The 22113-nt window shown below is 44.7% G+C and overlaps 1 protein-coding gene across 1 annotated transcript; it reads left to right on the top strand.

Annotated features, from left to right (window-relative positions):
- Nucleotides 1-838: 838 nt before the first annotated feature.
- On the top strand, nt 839-14042 carry fignl2 (fidgetin like 2; the record flags this gene model as incomplete). Its single annotated transcript, XM_083675678.1, has 2 exons — nt 839-863; nt 12016-14042. 2 exons carry the CDS (start codon nt 839-841, stop codon nt 14040-14042), a joined length of 2052 nt encoding a protein of 683 aa, XP_083531804.1.
- Between the last annotated feature and the right edge of the window lie 8071 nt (nt 14043-22113).

Genomic DNA, 22113 nt, shown 5'->3' with positions numbered 1-22113 from the left:
ACTGGAAAGGCTACAATATCAGATAAAGTATAACTTGCAGTATTCAAATACAATTTATCTGTCAGCAGAATGTTTCTGCTACAAATATTTTGCCTTGTAAAGTAGAGAAATATTTCCTTGTTTTGTTTTTCATTTGTTTGATGAATTTGTGGGATTAGCTTGTGAGTATTTTCACCAGTAAAACAACACAGTACCGTGAATTCCCTTGAATTTATAGATAAATAAAAAATATATTTTCTATAATTCAATGATTGTAATGGAATACTTAGTTCATAATGGTGCTTTTAGGGCCCTAAATGTGTTTGGTCTCATGACAGAATGCAGTCTTTATAGCCCTAACGCACAGAGCAGTGGCATGGGTCTTTTTGTGAGGCAGATTTAGAAAGCCCTCTTTAGAGCCTGGACACAACCTCACAATCAGCTTAATGCCTGGCCTGCCTTTAATGAATACCTCTGTGTGCGTCAATTTGGGATACTGTGTGTGTGTGTGTGTGTGTGTGTGTGTGTGTGTGTGTGTGTGTGTGTGTTTGTTTGTTTGTTACACTTAGCCTATAGGCTGCCTGGGTTTGTCAGTAATTCCATCATGCCATCTTGGAATGAATTCTTCTATTTATGTTTGGATTTGTATTGGTGTGTGAGTATGTGTGAAAGGGTTAGTTGGCATGTGTTTCTGTGCAGACATTTGCCAGCCTGTAACAGTTTTTTTCTCTTCTTCTGTCAGGGCTGGGTATTGTAGAGTGTCACTGCGAGCACATGCTAGTGATGGACTACAGCCGGACAGACGCTAACCTGGGTTTCACTGAAAAACTCTCCTCCTAATTGAGACCAGCTCCACAGAATGCTGAGTCCCATTGTCCCCTATAGTAAGTACACCACACTTTCTAGTACATGTCATACTCCCTGGACTAAAGAACAGCACCACTTGAGCAGACTGGACTTTGAATTCAGAGGTAAAAAAAAAAAATCAATGGCTTCCCCAAAGCTTGATGTAAGTGTACACTCTCTTTTTTTGCAAACAGAAGAAAAATCCACAGTTGTGAAAGATTTGAGTCCATTAGCTCTAGCAGAGAGACCCTGCATTTAACCTTCTAAAGCTCTGTGGAAATGCTAACCCTACACATGGATGTTGGCCTTGTCTTGAAATTTCATTTCATCACATGGAGAAAGAGATGCAAGGAGGGAGGGATGGAGACAGGGGAGGTCGGATGGCTTTAGCAGTAGAATCTCTAGGGTTCTAACAGTGTGATTTCACAAACCATCCTCAGTACTCAACTGGTTTAGGCTTTACCACCGTGGTTGCTGCCTCCCCCTCTCTCCACCCCCTCCCCCTGATCTCCCCTCAACGCTGACCTAATAACTGACGTGTCCAGTTTTAGGCCCCCCTCGGCCCCCCCTACCAGGCTTCATTTGAGTCCAGCGCTCTGCCTCTTCAAAACAGCATTGTTTGGCTGCCAGCATGGGGCTGCTTCTTCTGCCCCCTGTCTCAAGTCCCCCTTTTCCCCTTTTTTGCCTCAATGGATGTTTATTGGCTTGACAGTTCCAAGAAAAGAGGGAAAATCTAACAGGATGGCCAATTCAAAAAGTATTACTTTATAATGAATGGAATAAATCATTTTTTTAGTTAAATGAATTGTAGAGGTAGTATTTCTTGTATTAGTATTTGGATAAGAATTTAGAAACACTGTTTCTAGATTTGAGAAATTCTGAAGCCATGACAGTTTGTTGCTCTCTGCGTCAAGCTCTGTAGATGTTACCAGAAATTCTATATATTTCTTCATCAGAAGACTGGAATTTAGAAATGTTGCCAGCTCACTAATATATGGTTGAGCAGTGGGTTGACTTAAATGTATTGTTATGAAACATGTTTTCTCAGAAGTGGCTCATGAGTTATTTATTAACACATATTCTTTGTGAATGTATGGTCGTTCCATCTGCAACAGTATTAGTGTTTGTCAAGATCCTGTTCTTGTTAATTGATTGGACACTAGATTAACACTGATTTACATAACTCTGTGTAAAACAATGTCATTGACAGAGTAAAAAATAATGGTATATTGGTGATATTGTTGTCATGGATATGCAAACCATGCCTATCTTACTAGTTGTTGTGATGACAAAGCCTAACTGTGAGATGAGATCCATCCGTTCCTTGTACCCTGACAGCCCACTCTCCCTTCTCGTCTTTACTGAAGAGGACATGCACATCCAAGAATGTCACAAACTATTGGTGGAATATTTAGAATGCCTTTATCCCCGGGACACTGCTTCCCTTTGCTGGATTCATTCATATTGCCAAATAATTGGCTTTGTCTGAACTGTTCTTTACAGGGCTCTGAAATCAATCCTGGAGTTCTTTATATGTTGTAATTTGAAGAGCAGCTCTGTTCTATGCTGTTTAAGAGCAATAAGAGCTGACTGGAACAGGCTGCCAGTGTGTCTCTATATGGACAGTGGGATCGTAGGAGCGCACACACAACAGTGTTAGTTAGTTACTATGTTTACTCTCAGCCCGCTGAAACACACACAGACCCAACAGTCTCTTCTCTGGCGACACCCCTGGTTATATTCATTTTTTTTTTACGCTTTTTCATGATTCTGCTGGGCACAAATCAAGTGAAGAGAGGCTTAACGTATGAGGCGTACATGTGAATAATGTCACCTCCATGTTGGAATTTTCTTTGTGGGAAGAGAGAGCATTCCTACTTTCTAACGTTACTTCTGACTCCTCGCTCTGGCATTTCAGCTCTGTCTGCATAACACACACTCACATGCAGACATGCACACACACACACACACACACACACACACACACACACACACACACACACACACACACACACACACACACACACACACACACACACACACACACACAGAGCTGTCTTAGATCTTCCATTGACATTCATTGTGCATGTTACCTCTGTGTGTCCGGCCCTGGTCCCTGGCTCTCCCAGGTCTAGAGGACCACAAGCTGGGGTGAGCAGCCAGAGCCGGACCTTAAGGAAACCTGAGAGAGATTCCAGGGGCCATGGATACTCCTGGAGGGATTTGGTGCAAAGAATCTGTAATCTGCACTTCAAACACACTCCTAAATCAGTCCCAGGCCGGTAACCCAGGAGTGCCCTAACTCTTGTTGCTTGGGGCCCCCGCTGTTGGAGCGATACCTTTTTCTTTTAAATCGACACACATATGCCCAGAGCAGCTCCTCCACGCAAAGCCCAGATCCGGCAGCTTTTATAGCTCTCCTTTCTGTGACCCCTCTCTCTTCCTCTCTTAGTGAGGGCCGGGCTAAATCATAAGGCTGTTTGAATAAAATAAGGAGAGGGGCACATTCTGGCCCCTTTGAAAAACGCAGGTTTGAGCGTTGCTCCAGCATATATCTCTATTCTAGTGAGAGGAGTGGTATGAGTGGTGCAGTGAAGGAGCTGGGAGGCCCTTGAGTAAACACAGAGTCTGCTGAAGTGTCTGTGTGAATAAGAGCAGGGAACCATTAGTGAGGGGTGTGAATGGGCTCTAATTAGCCCCTGGTGCGGTGTGTGTGCGTGTCTGTGTGTGTATGAGAGTGTGAGTGTGAGTGTGAGTGTGTGTGTGTGTGTTTGCGTGCACGCATGTGTGTGCACACGTGCCCGTGTGTGTGTGAATATGTGTGTGTGTCCAGAGAGCAGGAGGTTTGGGACACACACCCCAGGGTTCATCAGCTCATTAAGGAGAACTCAGCCCCCATTAAGAGCCCAATTAAAGAGCGGGGTGGTGAGGCTCATTTGGATGACTTCACAAGGGTCCTGAGGCAGCAGAATTCAAAACAAACAATGAGACTCCCTTGATTTTCACACAAAGGTCGGCTGCTTAGTAAATTACAACTCATGAGCAAACACACACCTTCATCGTTATGCCGTTACCTATATATCACATTTGTCATCATAAAATGTATCACGTGACAAAATGGTTTACTGTGGGCTTTTGGAAGTACTGTAGTGTTAGTGACAGAATACATCATCTCTAAGGTCAGTCCATGCGGTCCGAGGGCTGGAGTGTCAGCCAAGACTGAGAGGGTCCAAGAGAGGGGACAGAGGGTCCAAGAGAGGAGACAGAGGATTCAGAGAGGAGACAGAGGATTCAGAGAGGAGACAGAGGATTCAGAGAGGGGACAGAGGATTCAGAGAGGAGACAGAGGATTCAGAGAGGGGACAGAGGATTCAGAGAGGAGACAGAGGATTCAGGGAGGGGACAGAGGATTCAGAGAGGGGACAGAGGATTCAGAGAGGGGACAGAGGATTCAGAGAGAGGACAGAGGATTCAGAGAGGAGACAGAGGATTCAGAGAGGGGACAGAGGATTCAGAGAGGGGACAGAGGATTCAGAGAGGAGACAGAGGATTCAGAGAGGAGACAGAGGATTCAGAGAGGAGACAGAGGATTCAGAGAGGAGACAGAGGATTCAGAGAGGGGACAGAGGATTCAGAGAGGAGACAGAGGATTCAGGGAGGGGACAGAGGATTCAGAGAGGGGACAGAGGATTCAGAGAGGGGACAGAGGATTCAGAGAGAGGACAGAGGATTCAGAGAGGAGACAGAGGATTCAGAGAGGGGACAGAGGATTCAGAGAGGGGACAGAGGATTCAGAGAGGAGACAGAGGATTCAGAGAGGAGACAGAGGATTCAGAGAGGAGACAGAGGATTCAGAGAGGAGACAGAGGATTCAGAGAGGGGACAGAGGATTCAGAGAGGGGACAGAGGATTCAGAGAGGGGACAGAGGATTCAGAGAGGGGACAGAGGATTCAGAGAGGAGACAGAGGATTCAGAGAGGGGACAGAGGATTCTGAGAGGGGACAGAGGATTCTGAGAGGAGACAGAGGATTCAGAGAGGGGACAGAGGATTCAGAGAGGAGACAGAGGATTCAGAGAGGGGACAGAGGATTCTGAGAGGGGACAGAGGATTCTGAGAGGAGACAGAGGATTCAGAGAGGGGACAGAGGATTCAGAGAGGGGACAGAGGATTCAGAGAGGGGACAGAGGATTCAGAGAGGGGAATGCAACATACTCTATGGGACCGGAGGAAGAGAGGCAGAGAGAGAGAGGGGGGGGGGGAGGGGGAGAGAGAGAGAGAGAGAGAGAGATTGGAGGGAAAAGATGGAGCTGAAGAGGGGGAGATGGAGGAGAGATTGGGCGAGGGAGACAGATGGAGGGGGTGATTGGTCATCACAGAGCCTTAGGACAGCTGTTCTTTGATATATTAGTGGACACAATGACCTAAAGCCAGCCTGCAGCCACAGAAAATAGGGACCCTGTTTTTCTTAAAGGGGAGGGGGCGGCCGTGTGTCAGCCATTTGTGGACGTGCGTTAGCAGGCACGGGGGATGGGTAGCCTAGTTGTTGCTAAAATTACGAGCATGAAGTGACGCATCTAGCCATTTATTCCAGAGGGTTTTGAATTTTAGAGAGTGCTTTAAAGGAGACCGTAAAGTAAGCACACTTAAATTGGATTTGCTTTTGCTGCACAGTATCATTAGTAATTCTGGGAGTGTTTGTCAATTAATCAATGTTAGACAAATGCCATCAAGTAGTTACCACTCTGGTTGAAAAAAGAAAACATTACACAGAAAATAGTATGTAGAATACTCAGAGTTTCAATACATTAATTTAGATTATCTTTTTATTCTGTTTATTCGTTTTATATTGAGTAGTTAGCAACATATTTCGTTTTTTTTCCGTTTCTGATGACTGCACAGTAATTTTCTAATTAGAAATGTGTTTGAAATGTTTCAATTTAATTATTAGAGCATAGTTTTAAATGTTGTTTTGTATTTTTTGAAATATTGGCTTACTCATACTCATACAGATATATTGGATGTTCAATCAGCATTTCCGCTGCACTGAATAATGAACACTTCACTGACATCTTGATTGATAATGTTCTAAGATTAAATACAGCAATACAGATTATTACTCTAAGCTGGTCGCAGGGGGCTAAAACAGAACACAGAATGAGTCACACTGTCAGTGTGAATCACAGAGGAGCAGAGAGCACTGCCATCCCATAACACCAGATCTGTGGAGGAACCGTGTGAGTAGTGCTGCTGTGTCTGTCCAGAATGAGAGACTGCAGGGTGCAGGACATTCCTCACTGCCACTGCATGGGCACCCTCCTCCAGGGAGCCAGCCAGCCCAGTTTGAAAAGAGCTGCAGCGTCTGCTAGTGCCCTGGGCAGCAGGTGTGAAAACTCCCTAAGAGCTCCCGGACTCCTCTGTTATTACATCTTTTTAGGGCCATGAAAGAGGGTGCAGATGAGAGAGAGAGAGAGAGAGAGAGAGAGAGAGAGAGAGAGAGAGAGAGAGAGAGAGAGAGAGAGAGAGAGAGAGAGAGAGAGAGAGAGAGAGAGAGAGAGAGAGAGATTGTGTTTCCTTTGATTGATAGCAGCCCTGTGACTAATGCCATAGATTTATAATAATTTTCCTAGCAATGCCCAATTATGTATGGGAGATAAATTATGATGTGGGGCTTTATCTCCAGCTAATGGATGTTTTGGGAGGGTCCCATGAAATGACCTCACACTTGCCTGAGGAGGTTTCACTGCCCCTCTGCTGCTCATTACGAAGCCTTAACACAGGCTCTGTACACGTGTGTGCCAAGAACATACATCTCCCCAGGACATCAGCTACAAGCATGATTTACTGTAAAGGTGTCATTGCGCTGTGATTACACAACATAACTGATAAGATTCAGCACCATTTTGTTTCTGCAAACACTCACAAATTAGCACAATTTCAGGGCTTTGCTACACGTTACCAACAAGTTCCACTACAGTCTGTAAAACTACAGAAGAGCAAGATAAGCTGAAAACAGGCAACATAACATCTCTCTCTCTCTCTCTCTCTCTCCCTCTCTCTCTCTCTCTCTCTCCCTCTCTCTCTCTCTCTCTCTATGTATATATATATATATATATATATATATATATATATATATATATATATATATATATATCTTTCTCTCTGAGCAAGTATCATCCTGTGAAAAATGTCCTGTTTGATATTAGTGTCATGAATAATTTACAGGAGAGGGGAGGAGAACCAGGACTTTAAGGATTCCCATAACAAGAGAAACCACTAACCAACTTATATTTCAGTCGAAATGCACTAAGCTCAGAAAGCTCAATTCATGAGTAATTTAGTAACTGTGTAAGTGTGACACTATTTAGAATGCTAGTGTACAGGCCAAATGAATAGAACATTGTTTAACATTCAAGGGACTGAGGGAGAAAATAAAAAGAGGGACTCGCCCAGATAACTCTCTAGCATGCAAGAGCTTCATCCTGCAACACATTGATTACCTGCTCTTTACTGAATACATAACAGCTGATCAACGCATGCTGCTTTATCTGAGCGCCACGTTTGTGATTTATCACTGCAAATACAGCCTCTGTCACACACTCTCTCTCTATCTCTCTTACTCTCTCTCTCTCTGCATATGTCTCTCTCAAAGAGATTTGAATCTGCCCTCGACTACAGCCCCATGCTTCAAGCTTTTTCAACATAAGTCTTTATGAGATTTTGAATTCCAGTGATACCCCCACCCTGAGCAACATTCTTGAACTGGACTCTTCCCCCCTCAGCAGCGTTGTTTATGGTGATAGGAGACAGACTGTAGCTTTCAAGCCTTTTTGAAACAAGCAGACATTCTCCAAACCTGTTTGAGCTGTGACTGATCTCAAACATGTCATTTGTTGACTTTTTGCAATGGGAGGTCAATGGGACCAAAGCCCTTAGGTAGCCTGAAATGTATGTTATTACTAATGAGGAGTACCATGTAGACTATGTTGGTTTCAGTTATTTGTCAACCATGTAAGTGCTTGCAGGATTTGTAATGCGCTGAAACAAATTCAGAGGGACAGTTTTATCCAAGTTATCTTTTCAGCAATATTACACTATATGCAATGATTCCTGTGAACATAGGCGATTCGATACCACTACTGCCCTCTGGATGGTGTACTGAGGAATCTGGAGAAATGGGTAACTACATTAAGGAGAGATACTGTCCACTGACACAGCTTATCAACCCCTAACTACAGACTACATCAAGCCTCTCTCAGAAGTGAGAATGTTTTTATATCCTTAATCCTGAGGTTTTAGTATGTAAAATGTATGGCCTTGTCTGTGGCTCTGGGTGGAGGGGGTGGAGAAGGAGGTGGAGGTATTTTTCAGGGGTTGGAGGGTGGCGGTGGAGGCTCTATCTGAATAAAGCCCCGATTGGATTCATCCAGAGAGCTCTTGTTTACAAGCTGCCTCTCTACAATCTGCCTGGTTTAATATTGCACTGTCCCAGAAGGCTTGTTGCATCCATATCCGTTTTGTTCCTCTGAGCTGGGAGACAAAAGTGTGTGGATTGTAGAAGGGGAGAGGAGGAACCCCAGGGGAGCTGTGAAACAGCACCGGGGCCCTCCAGCACTGGGCTTTCTGCCAGGCTCATGTTTCAACACACCGTCCTGCTGGAACTCAGAGGAAAAACCATAACACAACTCCAGTCCATCATTAGGGGCCTAAAGCTGCTTCAGTTTCTCTTAGTCAACCTGAAAAGCCATTGTGACTCTGGAAGTAAGGAATAGCAGTGAAATGAAATGAACGAACAGACTAACACTCTAGATATGTTAAAGCCCACCTTAATTCTGGCCTCGCCAAATATAACTAACTTCTGTCGAGGAGAGCCCTGCCACTGTCTTCATCACACACTCCTACACAGCATGCAGCACACAGGTCCCTCGATAAATCCCAGGCCAGCACAAAAGCTGTCAGTGGACTGCTGCTGAATAGATTAATAAGATTTCCATAATTAGGCAGGCTCCTGACAATAGGATCCTTCAGGCTTTGTCTCAGGGCCAACAGGATTGTCCGAGCCGCACACGTCTGCTGCAGAGACAGTAAGGCGGTCAGTGGGGAACATCTGTCTCTCTCGGGGCTGAGAAGACACATGCACGCACACACACACACACACACACACACACACACACACACACACACACACACACACACACACACACACACACACACACACACACACACACACACACACCCTGCACAATACCTTTTCCTTGCACAAATACATGCTCACTACTTTATATGGGGAAGAGTGGAACAGGACAGTTAAAATATGAAATATCATTCATTATTATCTCAGTCACCTAGAGTGTCCCATAGCACTGCAATTGACTACAGTAAAAGCATCCAGTAGGCTATAAACAGAGAAGATCTCTTTCATAAGACATGTTGTTATTGCCGCCTGGCCTTCCTAAATATGGGCTTTTAACCATAATCCTTTGTGATTATGAATAATATTATCGTTGAATCAAAGGTCTGAAATAAAGCCAGGAAGTAGGCCTACGTCCACATTGTCCTGGTTTCCTCATTCTAATCTTAGTATCCTTCCTGTGCCTAGAGTACTGTAAATTAATCTGTGAGAACCGGTTTAAGCAGAAGTGTAGATTAGAATTTGTTCAGATTACTGAGGGAGATGCTGCTCTAAAAAACACAATCCTACAGAGGGCAAAATCTAATTACAGGGACTGGCTCAGCAGCACTGCAGCCCTAACCAGGTTCATTATGGGTGAGTGCCCACAGCCCACCACTGTGCTACTGCTGCAGATAGAGAATTAATATCAAGTGTTGAAGTGAGCTTCTGAGGTGTCCTCAGTTTTCACATATGAGTATGGAAGAAGGAGAACCCATATCCAGCCTTGTCTCTCTCCTCCAGGTTCCCCTAGTTAGTTTCTGCATTGACCAAGGGGGGGGTTGCAGGGCCAGGGTCCGTAGTGTGCCGTGCTCTCCATGATGATGAAGTGGACAGCAGTTAGCCCACCTGAGCCCCCTAATGTCCCCGCCCCTGTCACCCAGAGGACGGAGCGCCTGCTGTCCACTCCCTCCCCTACCCTCCTCTCCCCTCCTCTCCCCTCCCTTCTCTCCCTTACTCTCTCCCTCCCTCCCCACTGCAGGTTTTATGAGCTCCCCTGGGCTCTCATCCATCTCTGTCACACACAGGCCCCATTATTGGGCTGCTCACAAACTGGCCCTGCAGATGGGAACGGCCTGCAGGACATATACGGTTTCTGCAGCCTGGACAATGACCTCCGAGTCAAACCACAAAAATATGTGGTCAGCTGGGTGTGGAAAAGGTGAATGTCTTCAGCATGTTTGGAAAGAAGAGAAGAGAATTTCAACCTAGAGTGTTCTGCACACTGTTCTGTTCCTGAGTTGGGAATGCTGTTGTGTGGCTTAGGGGACTACTTTAACTGGTTTGGGCATAGGGAACTTAAGGCTGTGGATTTGAATATGAAGGACATGATAATCCAATGGCCATCTGGTCTGGTGGTCTGATCTGACTGAATAAATAGAGGACGTAATCTGAAGACACACATGGGGAGGTTTCTAGGGAGGGCAAGAGAAAGAGGCCAAAGTTTAGGAGAAAAGCACAGAGTGAGAAAGCAGCACTGGGTGGATATTGAGGTTTGATTTAAATAGCAATAAGAGGCTCCACACACATAGACAGAGCTATGAATAATAAATCATCAGGCCTCTGCTGAAGGGGAGACTGGAAGAGACTAGTAATGACGGATTGTGCTTGATTCCTTTTACCTCTCTATTTCTGCCTGGAGTAACCCTCACCGCAGGCTAAATCGTGACAGTTCAATAATGCCAAGCTATGCATGGAATGTCAAGCTAATGCCTCAGCAAGAAGTAGCCTGAGTCTTCATGAAATGGCTGATTCTATAGCCATCAGTACTAGTGTTATGTAAGGGAGGTTTTGATGGAATGGCACCCACATAGGCTTACATAAACTGTAAACACACATGCAATAAAGCACACTCAAATATTTGTTTAAAGACACCAGTCTATATGTACTCTGGATCCACTTGAACATGAAAACTAAGTGTGTGTATATAAAAATGTGTTGGAGGAGAAATGAAAAAAAAATGGTTTTGATCAGTAACTACTAAATGTAATTTTCATGCAGTCAGAATACATTGTGCTGCAGGACACATGGAGCTATTTCATCCAACAAGGCCTGATGAATAATTCACTCAGTTATAGGCAGTTCTAAATAGGCAATTATCGAGATTGAAAAAAGGTGGAGAAAAGAAGGTAATGGAAAGACTTGTTTTTTTCCTTTCCTTTTTCTTGTGCATTCTTCCATTAGCTCCCCTCTCTCTCCTGTTCTGGTCTTGTTGTGTGTATGGAGCAGACCTGATTAATCAGAGCCCAGCCAACACTAGAGTCAGCCAGAGGAGAACACATTCCACCCTCCCAATGTTCCATGGGAGGCTGCAGATGAATAGGACACCATTCTGTGATTCCAAACCCAACCCCCCTCTCTTCACACCACTGTCCATTCTCCCTCTCCCTCCACCCTCACTCCCCCCATCCCTCCTCGCCCCCTCCCTCTGTCCAGCCGACCACAGTTTTTTTTTTGAGCATTGGTGTGCGGTGGGTGGTGGGGGGTGGGAGAGGGGTTGTTGGGGGGCAGGCATTCAGTGCAGCATGCGCAGGGAGATAACAATGGGTCCTCTGGGAGACCTGCAGATGCTAGTGCAGGGAATAGTATGGCTTTATCATCACACCAACTGAGGCTGGGAAACAGCACATCCAATCCCTGCCCCCCTTTTCTCTTCTCTCTGGGTAATATGAGCTCCTACTGCTTCCATGCATGATGGTAACACTAAAACAGAGTCCACTACAAACAGGAGAAACTCATTCCCACTCACTGGCTCTCTGTAGACATGGCAGTAGTGGCAGAGAAAAACCATGCAGAGGAGAAGGAGAATGGTTAGATGCTTTCTAACCAGTCTCAAATCTAACCTTAAGGTCCACCATGCAATATATGATTGGCATTAGCACTTGCATAATCTCTGATTCTGAATATCTTTTATCTTTATATTTACATTTAATCATCCTTTATCAATATCAAATCTAACCTGGCTTTTCTCTCTTTGTGTGTGTGTGTGTGTGTGTGTGTGTGTGTGTGTGTCTCCCGCAGGCTTTTTGAAGATGCACTGGAACCCGGAGCATGCCCAGCCCCTCAGCCAGTGGCCTGAGCAGCACCTGGATGTGTCGTCCACCACTTCCTCACCGGCCCACAAGTCCGAGCTCTACGCCAACCGGGGCCGCGGCTCCAATGGCTACGCCTGGGCCAATGATGACATCTCCGCCCTGACCGCCTCCAACCTGCTGAAGCGCTATGCAGAGAAGTACTCTGGCGTGCTGGATTCTGGACCCTACGACCGCCCGCCCACCATGGGCGCCTACCCAGAGCCTGGGGCCTTCGGGGGCCTGAACAGCCAGAAGGGTGAGCTGGAGCCCTGGCCCCTGACACACAGCACTGAGGGGCACTATCCCCTGGTATCCCCTGCAGGCCATGACCCCAAGGCTGTGGCCACGACGGCAGGCCCTCCTGGGGCCAGCAGTGTGTCTGTGGTTAACAGTAACCTCTCAGACTCTGGCTACAGTGGCAGCAGCTCTTGCAGTGGCTCCCACTCCAGCGACTACCCCCCTACCTACAATGGCACCTACCTCTCCTCTGGGTACTGTCCCCAACCCAGCTCAGCACTTCCCCCAGCCTCCCTCCACACTCTCCAGCCCAACCCCACCATGGTGCCCAGCTACACCCCCTCCACCCCTGTATACAACTACTCCCCCAGCAGCTACCCTCACCAGACCAGCCTGGCTCCCAGCTACAGCCACCCCTCTGCAGCCTACCTGCCCTCAGGCCTGGCCGCCCCCACTCCTTTGCCCTCGCGGCCTACGGTGGTCGGGGGCAGCTATGGCTACCAGAACACAAACCTGGGAGGAAGCGAGTCTGGAGGGACGCTAAAGAGGAAGGCGTTTGAGATGAGCCTGGAGGAGGACGATGGGGAAGGCTCTCGCTACAGGAAGTACAGCTATGACCACATGAAGTCGGGAGGGGACTCGCCCTACGGTGTGGCTGACAAACGGGAGTGCCGGGGGAATGGCTTCAGCACAGGCACCACAGATTCTCAGGCCTTCAAGTCCAGTAAACCCTCCACTCAGCCCCTAGTATCCCCTTCATATGCCGTTGCGGGGGAGTACAGCCCCCCTGCAGGGATGACAGGGGAGAATGTAGGCTCAGAGCAAGGCTTCTCCCAACACCGCTCCCAGGCCCACAAACGCCCCTCGCTCTCTGCCCAGTCTGGGGAGGCTCTGAAGGGCCCGGACCCCTGCGTGTTGGACCTGGTGAATGGGGAGCTGCTGGACTGCAGCCCTGCCCTGCTGTGGGGTGAGCTGGCTGGCCTGACTCACGTCAAGGCTGCCCTGGAGGAGGAGCTTCTGTGGCCCGTGCTACGGCCCAGCCCTGCTGTGCGCCCGCCCAGAACCGTCCTGCTCTTTGGCCCCCGGGGTGGGGGGAAGACAACACTGGCCCGCTCCATGGCCTCCCAGCTGGGGGCCTCCTTCTACAGGCTGAGCGGAGCCATGTTGGCCTCCAAGTGGAAGGCAGAGGCAGAGCAGATCCTGGGCACTGTGCTGCAGGTGGCGGGGGCACGGCAGCCATCAGTGGTGCTGCTGAGCGAGGTGGAGGCCATGGAGGAGGAGGGGCTGAGGCAGACGCTGCTGTCCACCCTGGAGAAGGCCCAGCTTGGGGCGGCAGGGCTGCTAATCATGGTGTGTTCCACCGGCAGGCCAGATCTGCTGCAGGATGCTGTCCATCGGAGCTTCGCCAAACGCTACCACGTGGGCCTGCCGGAAGCCGGCATGCGCAGACAGGTACTGCTACAGGCTCTGGTGCCCCAGGGCTGCAGCCTGAGCGAGAGGGAGCTGAGCGCCGTGCTGCAGCGCTCCGAGGGCTTCTCCGTGTGGGAATTGCTGCAGCTGTGCCAGCAGGCCCTGTCCACGGCCTCCTCCTCCCCGGGCCCCCACCACGGCCTGCCCACTCCTGCCTCACCCCCAGCCTTCAAAGACTTTGAGAATGCCTTCTGCCAGGTACGCCCGCACGCCACCCCAAAAGAACTGGACACTTGTATGGAGTGGAGCAAGGTGTACAGCCACTGAGAAAGGCAGCCAGCCGCTGTATGGGGACTGTCATTTGACCCTGTCTTTGCTTTGATATGACAAGCCTTGGGAATGTTTTTTCTTTTGTAATTACTTATTATGCCAAAAGAGTTTTAGGTTTAGACAAGAGATCAAAGGTTTGTGAGAGCTGGCGAGCTGATATATAAATTAGTTTTAACCGGGTTAGCATGCCATGGTGTGCTGTTTTTGCTATAGATATACCTATACTTTATTTTTCCCAAAGAAAAGAAGATTAGTAGTCCTTGGTGGGTAGGGCAGTATATGTTGGATGTTCTCAAAGATCCCGATTAGCCTTGATCCAGGACAAAAACAGTTATTAGTTGTGGGGTGATGTGGTCCAAGATTATGGATAATCAGGGTTTGGGAAATCCCCCCATGAACTGCTACTCTCAGGATCCTATTTATTGCCAGTCCACCTCCCGTGGTATCATAGTTTTAATTTAGTTCTTCTAATTTGTTACTGATCATTTGGTATGAAAAGGGCTTAGGATCAATGTGAACACGTCTATTGTTTTTGACCAAAAATGATAACCAATGCTGACTGCCCATCCTCCCTTATCATTATGGGCTATGAAAAGCATCTTTTGACTCCTCACCAAAATCATGACATCACTATAAATGCAATCTATTATCATTGTGCTGAAATAATCAAACAAACAGCATTTCTTCATCATTTGATCTAGTCTTATAGAGAGCACTTTGTCAAAGCACGGTTGTTTGAATCAGTATTTCATCTTTCCCTAGAAATACATTATTATTTTATGACAAATCTATAGCTGTTCTGGAGACAAAGACAGTATAGTAGTTTATCAGTTGGAGTAAAGAAACTCCCTCTTTAATGTCCACCAGTAGGTCAACACATCCACTGTACATCCTGAATGATACTGTACATACAACACACAAACATAGCCTCCAGTCCACACATATACTGTAGTAGCTGTGGTTCATCACACATTCCTCATTCAATGCAGTTTTCCTGAGAACGTTGCTTACAGCCCTGAAAAAACACACACACACACACACACACACACACACACACACACACACACACACACACACACACACACACACACACACACACACACACACACACACACACACACACACACACACACACACACAGCTCCTTGGATGTCTGCTTTCTGCTTCACTTACTCCTTTTATTTCTTAGTATATGTAGTCTTGTTTGAAATGCTCAGGAAGAAATTCTTTACCTCAGAAATAAGAAATAAAGAATGTATGTAATCTTAGGATCTTAGTAGAGAGTGTTGCGGAGCAGGGATGAGGAGGAGGAGGAGAGACCTGACACAGACCTGTATACCCCCTGCAGCTGTGCATTTACCTCGGGAGAGAAACTTGAAAATGCTACAAAGAGTAACATTGAATGTAATTCAGGTATTTCAAAGGATATTTGATGCCATAAATCCATGTTTTGATTATATATGAATATATAAATACTTTTTTTTCTTATCCTTATCCTTTATTTTCAATGTACATTTTGGTGGAGTGATGGTTGGTCTTCAATAAGTGTTATGTAGAACACAGAAAATATCCCTTTTTTGTTGGACAAACTGTTTACAAATACCCCAAAACATTGTGTGTTTACATGTCCTATTCATGCATGAATGTAATAGATATATTTTAAATGGACATAAAAATATATAAATAAAACATGCACAATCATTTATGTGCACTTACTGTACATCTTACAGCCAAACACAGAAAAAATGACCATTAAAACAATTATATTTTCAGTATCTGGTTCTACAAGAGAGAAAATGGTCAAGGACCTTATGATTAATCAGCAGTTAAATGCAGTTGGCAGCTAATCATGTCTAACAATTGATTGTTAATCACCATTTTTCATACCATATGTACTGTACATATTGTGGATACACCCAACATGTAGACAATCCAGACGACAAAGTTCACACATTACCAACACTACAGTTCTGTTTAACAACCTGGAAAAATTTGCTCATTCAACTGCATGTACTAAGGTCATGCTTATTTGACTGTTACCATGGACATGCAGAGGCCCACTGAGTATGATGTGACATTCCCCCAGTGCAATCTCATTATCATGGATGGCCCCTAGCTGCTAGCCCAAATGGCCATGTGGCTGGCCCCCACTACCACCCCCACCCCCAGGTACCCTTCTCCATACATATCCTTTTGGAGTAGCCATGCTCTGATTGATGTCCAGCAACCCTATATCACCATTCGGCCTCCCCAGTACAGCTGGTGGCTTCAGTCATGCCATACAGCCAGGTCAATCATACTGACCTCGGGTGCACATATTGATCACTGTCTAAGAAATTGAAAATACATCTACAAACTACTGGGGAGTCCAGCCTCAGGGAGCTCCTGAGATATGCTTCAGATATGTAGGTAATTCCTTATACTTAATTACAGATAGATACACAGAAAATAATTTAGAGGCAATTATATTTCATAACATTAGTCAAGCTCAGTTTCCAAATAATCACAGAATGGAGAAAGCCTATTAACTAACCAGGGGATAATGCTATATTGCTATAAGTTTCAAATTACATTCCTACTCATTGAGAGAATGTTTAGCAACTCAGCATAAGTATTTTTGTTTGCATAAATGTGTCTAGTCCACCATTTGTCTACAGAACATATCGTACAGTACATCTTGGTACGTCAGTGTTGTCTCTCTGTAATGATTCATGTAAGATATAAAACAGTTTGTCCAACAAAACAGTCTTTTCTTAAATGTTTTAATCTATTATTACAGTAACTTTGTTATTGGTTCTTGTACATTTTCTGTAACCATTTCTACCTCATTTTTGCGACATATTGTACATGAAAGTATTTATTTCATGTCTTTTTTGATGTCTGTTTTAAAAATGATAATAATGTTCTTGAACTGTAATGGTCTACCTCAGAAAAGACTGTATTTTAAGAGAAGAGTATCACACAATATTAAACAGAATATGTCAATATTGGACTGCTGGTATTCTTTTTCAATGACATTGGCAGTTTAGTTAAGAGGTAGCAATTGCACATAGTGCAGGCATGACAAGATGGTCATCACTGTATATCCATATCCTAGGTTGACCCTAATGTTAGGCTCAGTTAAAACACTTAAACTGATGAAGACATCATTTAATGAATCAACACATTAACTGAGTTTTCTGACATGTCATGATTCCCCCATATGTGCGTAGAAAAATACTAAATGAATCTCATCTACAGAACAAACTACAGCTCCAAGTTGGCATACTGCCTTTGTGTTTGTACACAGCCCAAGCCTTTCTTGGGTCTTGCTGTTGATGTTTTAGGAGTGTGTTCATGCTCTGCGTGTTGATGGGTCCAGAGCAGAGTAGCAACAGCAGCACACCCCAGAGGCCCAGAGGCAGCAGCACTGGAGCACAGAGGTCCTTCATCCCTGTCTGTAAACAACAACTTGTCCCATTAGTCTCAGCCCTGCTATTTCTGGGCCTCTCTTACAGCTTTCAAGAATCCAATACAAACTGAAAGTAAAGGAAAATCTGACAAATTCCATAAAAGTTCAGTGGAAATGGAAGTATATGGGTCAGTTACCAGTTATGCAATAAAAGCAGTGATGGCAACATGAAAACTGAGCCTTACCATCTGTGATTGAATCCCTGTAGAGTGGTTGTAGCAGGGCCAACCCCAACCTTATATTTTGTTGCGTTGTTGGAATTTAATAAAATTGATAAGAAATACATCATCAGGGGGTCTTTCACAAGGCCCCAAGCAGTCACTTTGGTTGCTTGTAGGCTGAGCTGGCTCTGGGTGGTAGTGATGACAGTGTCTAATAATGATGCACTGCTTTGTTATGCCCACAGCCTTGTGCAGTGGCTATCCTTCCTTCCTAGATGAAGGATAATTGTTCCTGCAGCTGTTATTGACACAAAAAAACTAAACATGAAAAGGGGTGAAAAGTGAATAGACTAAGTGAAAGAGTAGAGTGAATACTTCAGACAGGACTACTACTACATGCAAATGTGAGGCAGCACAAACTAGTTGTCCCTTTTTCTACTTGTGTTAAACCATGAAGACTACGACATGTATGTCTGGTAAATACTAGGATGGCTCAGAGGGAATCTGTTCTGCTGATAATGAAGGTTAGAGTTATATTTTCATGGTACCAGGACACAGCTTGATATGGTACCAGGGACACCACCCTGATACTCTGGCTGGCCAAAGCCCAAAAACACTGCCCTCACAATCTGTCCACTGTGTCATCCTAAACCAAGGGCCTTGTGAATCTCTACCTAATTTGACTCACCAGGCTGCCGATGCTGGAGAGTTAACCCATGAGCTGTTTTTAACACACCGGGACCATAACTGTTGGTAAATAAAATATAGTTTGGTAGATGATGGTTGATGATCTATATAACAACATTAGGTGACACTGCACTATTCATACACCTTATACCAGAGAAACTACCAGTCATGTCATATCCAATAATGACATGATACTAACTTAACTATTTGTCAACTAGATATGCAATGTTATGAGTATGTCCTCCTAATATCTGCACATATACCTTGGTAATGAGGTAAACTTGTCCTTCTGACTGATTCTCATCCAAGAGGAAGTCAATCATTCTTTCCTCCTGGCTAATTGGAGGTAATTAGGCGAGTAGAGTTTGTAATGGGATAATAAAATATGCTAATGAACCGCTGTCCTATTTACTCATAACCAGCCAGAGAGGAGAAGAGCTCAGCTCTCAGTCTCTCTATATGCTTCTGTATGGCTCACCAATAAGGGATAATGACTTTGCATTTTACCATGAATACGCATAGATGTTTTCCATCAAAACTGTTATTATCTCTCAGAGTATAAAGTTGCGGCCATTGAACTATATGATTTAATTAAATATAATTAAAGTTATGTGTGAGCTACCAAACTCATCGTATTAACAAATCATATTAACATGTACATTTGCCAACAAAGTTCTGCCAGCTAGCATCTATCTGTACATAGCTTGAATTCATGCATTGAAGCATATAACTACATATACATTCAACCAGTTGACAGAAAATGTACAATTAGCCCTCACAAGCTCCCCTGACATAAACATGAAACATATTTATAATAACAAGAACCACAATAAAAAGGTCGATCCTTAAACCCCATTGCACATGGAAACAAGGTGTAGCCCAGCCCCCTCCCCCTCCACCTTCCCCCAGCGCCACTCCTGCCCCTCCATTGTCCAGGCCAGCCTTGATACTGACAAGGTTGACATCAGAGGAGAGCTCTGACACAGGGTGAGTTAGGGCTGCCAGCTGTTAGCAATCAAGTCTATTTTGAAGTCAGGGACACAGGGACCCCCAGGGCCAAAGCAGCAACTAGCCCAACCCCTAGCCCCCACCCTGGCCCACAAGTCCAAGCCCCTAGTCCCTGAGATACCCCTGCACAGCTGTATTGATTCCAGATGTTGCAGTCCAGCAGTAAATGGCTTTTACCTAAGAGGACCCCAACAATGATTACAGACTAACTGGCAGTACAGAAGAGAATATGACCACAGCAAACATCAATATAAACACCTCAGAGACTGAAAGTGTGCCTCAAATGTCGAACAGTGAAAGACAGACCATTAAAAAAGCAAGCGAAATAGAATACAATAAATGTTATTCGCAGAATGTGGGCCAAAATGACCAGCTAGCCAGCTGTAAGGGTTAATCTGTAGCAAACATCGCCCCAATGGTACTTGAGTTCAGAAAAAATCGATGTTGTCCATGACAGAGAAGGGGCAGCATTATTTTCATCCCATGTCATGAAAGAAAACATAACCATATTTTGGAATGCTTCTGTAGGGGTTTTCCTGAAAATCTATATAGAATCAATTTAATTTAACATAAATTATTGGCTTTTTGGTGGGAGGTGAATTTGTCCTCTCAAATGAAGACTGGGCTACTAAAGAGTGAGACCTGTATGACATCCATAGATGGATATTGCTCAGGTTATATGCCTCAGTACATTCAAACTAGCCTATATTCCAGTCAGTGCAGGATGTCTGCCCTTTGGATACAGGAAGAACTGACTATGTCTGCATACTCATGTTCTAACAAGTAGGCCTAGTCTATGAACAAGGATATGAAAGGAACACAAATAAACATTTTCCAAACTCTGAGGAAGAAAACTGTTCAATCATTGCAGCTGAAATATTCTTCAACCCAATTAACTTGCCCTAGAAGAGTCTTCTAGGACAGGTCAGATTTATCAGAGGTTGACAGGAAATAGGTTTTGAGAGGTGGAATGCCTTTCCAGAAAATGTTCTGAGCTTCAATCAGATCTGTACATTTCAAACTGGAAATTCAAGGATTAAACAACGAAAATTTGGATTATTTGCGAAACAAATAGATCATGATAGCGGAACATTTTAATGTAGTGAAGGACAATTAATTCAAAGGCAACATCGGCCTTAAGTCAACCAGACAATTGATGCAGAACACAAGGAAGGACTGCGAAAGACTCTTGATATTGTGCACGGTCTAACAACTCCCTCGTGTGGTCTAAAGAAAATCTATTATCAGCATTGACAGGTGGTAGGCTAAACTAAGGTAATAAACATTATATTGATGTTAAAATATTATATTGTGTTAAAAAAAATAGTATAATGCATAATAAACAAATATTTGCATGTTGAACTGTATGAATAAATCATATTTTTCTGCCCATAAGTGTTCTTCATCTTCCTTCAAGCAGCCTCGGCTTTGAATTTTCTTTGCAAAGGCTAAAGCCTACCTTGCACAGATTGTATCCATCCTTGTTGCTAATTATTTTCAGGCACCCAATTAAAATTGTGCAATTCGTTTGCGCATCAGAACTTTACAGTGCCATTTTGTTTTTCTAGTCTCTTAGAGGGGTCTTTGGCTCCTATGTGCTGTAGTGTCTTATTTACCGTATGTTACTGTATGTTATGCGGGGTTCCTCCATGCATTCACTGTTGTAACAGTGAAAGTGGACTTTACTAGGTTATGTGTGGCAGATAGATGCACGATGGTTGGAGGACAGAGACAGACGTACAGATAGATGGAAGAGGGGATGGATAGATGAGAGAGAGAAGAGGGATAGATAGATCAATACAATTACCCTTAAAACCTTACTGATAGACGAGGCTTATATGTATGGGTTATACTGAGTAAAGCAGTAGTGACTGGTGATAGGAAGAAATGATGATGGCTGGGTAGTTGAATGAAAGTGTGATAGGATGGACAACAGATGGTCAGAGGGTAGGTAGGCGAGAGAACGTTAGATCCATCCAGAACTAGAAGTCGAAGCACACGCCACTAGAGGGCAGTACACATCTTTAGTAAACAGGCAGGCATACAGGAGGCATTGATGAAGCCCGCGAAGTGGTGACCCAGCTGTCCTGTTCAGCCGCAGTGACATCCCTATATTAACGGTTTATTTGTTCATAAGTGTGAGACGACAACATGACTGTGAATGTGAATGCTTTTTTGTGATCCCCATAATATAAACATTTGAAACGTGACTGCACACTCATGCACATCATGATAACAGCTGGGGCGCGCTCGCGGATAGGGAGGTACCAGCTGAAACATCTGCAGATCTTTACTGGAAGTCGTACTATATTTACTATAAAACGAGTCATAATTCCCCGCCTACGATTGTCCCTCAGTGCCGCGTCTTTTCGTTAAAACGATGACGCTTGTAACAATATCTACTAATCAAGTACTGGTCGCCAAAATAACGCACATTCAAACCAGCTATTTTAATGTATTTGCTTTTGGTTTTTGCATTACTTTTTTTTCTTTCTAGCGCCATCATATCTAAGAAGGTCTGGATCATGAATGTAACCCCAAAGCTGGTGAAAGTTGTTGAAGTCATGCCATCCCCCAAAGTGTAGGCTAATAGGTTTATTGAGATATTCAAATATATATGTGCATAGACTATTGGGTGCAATAATTCACTGTAAAAAATAAGGATGCAATAAAGGTACACACGTGTTAGGGAAGTCCCTTTCCGTGTTCTTGAACGTCAACGTGAACACAGGAAATATGTTTTCTCCAAGACCGAAAGGTG

Source organism: Argentina silus, assembly GCF_951799395.1.
Source record: "Argentina silus genome assembly, chromosome: 8".
Taxonomy (NCBI): domain Eukaryota; kingdom Metazoa; phylum Chordata; class Actinopteri; order Argentiniformes; family Argentinidae; genus Argentina; species Argentina silus.
The sequence above is the reverse complement of the archived record's forward strand: the minus strand, read 5'-3'. Positions and strand labels throughout refer to the sequence as shown.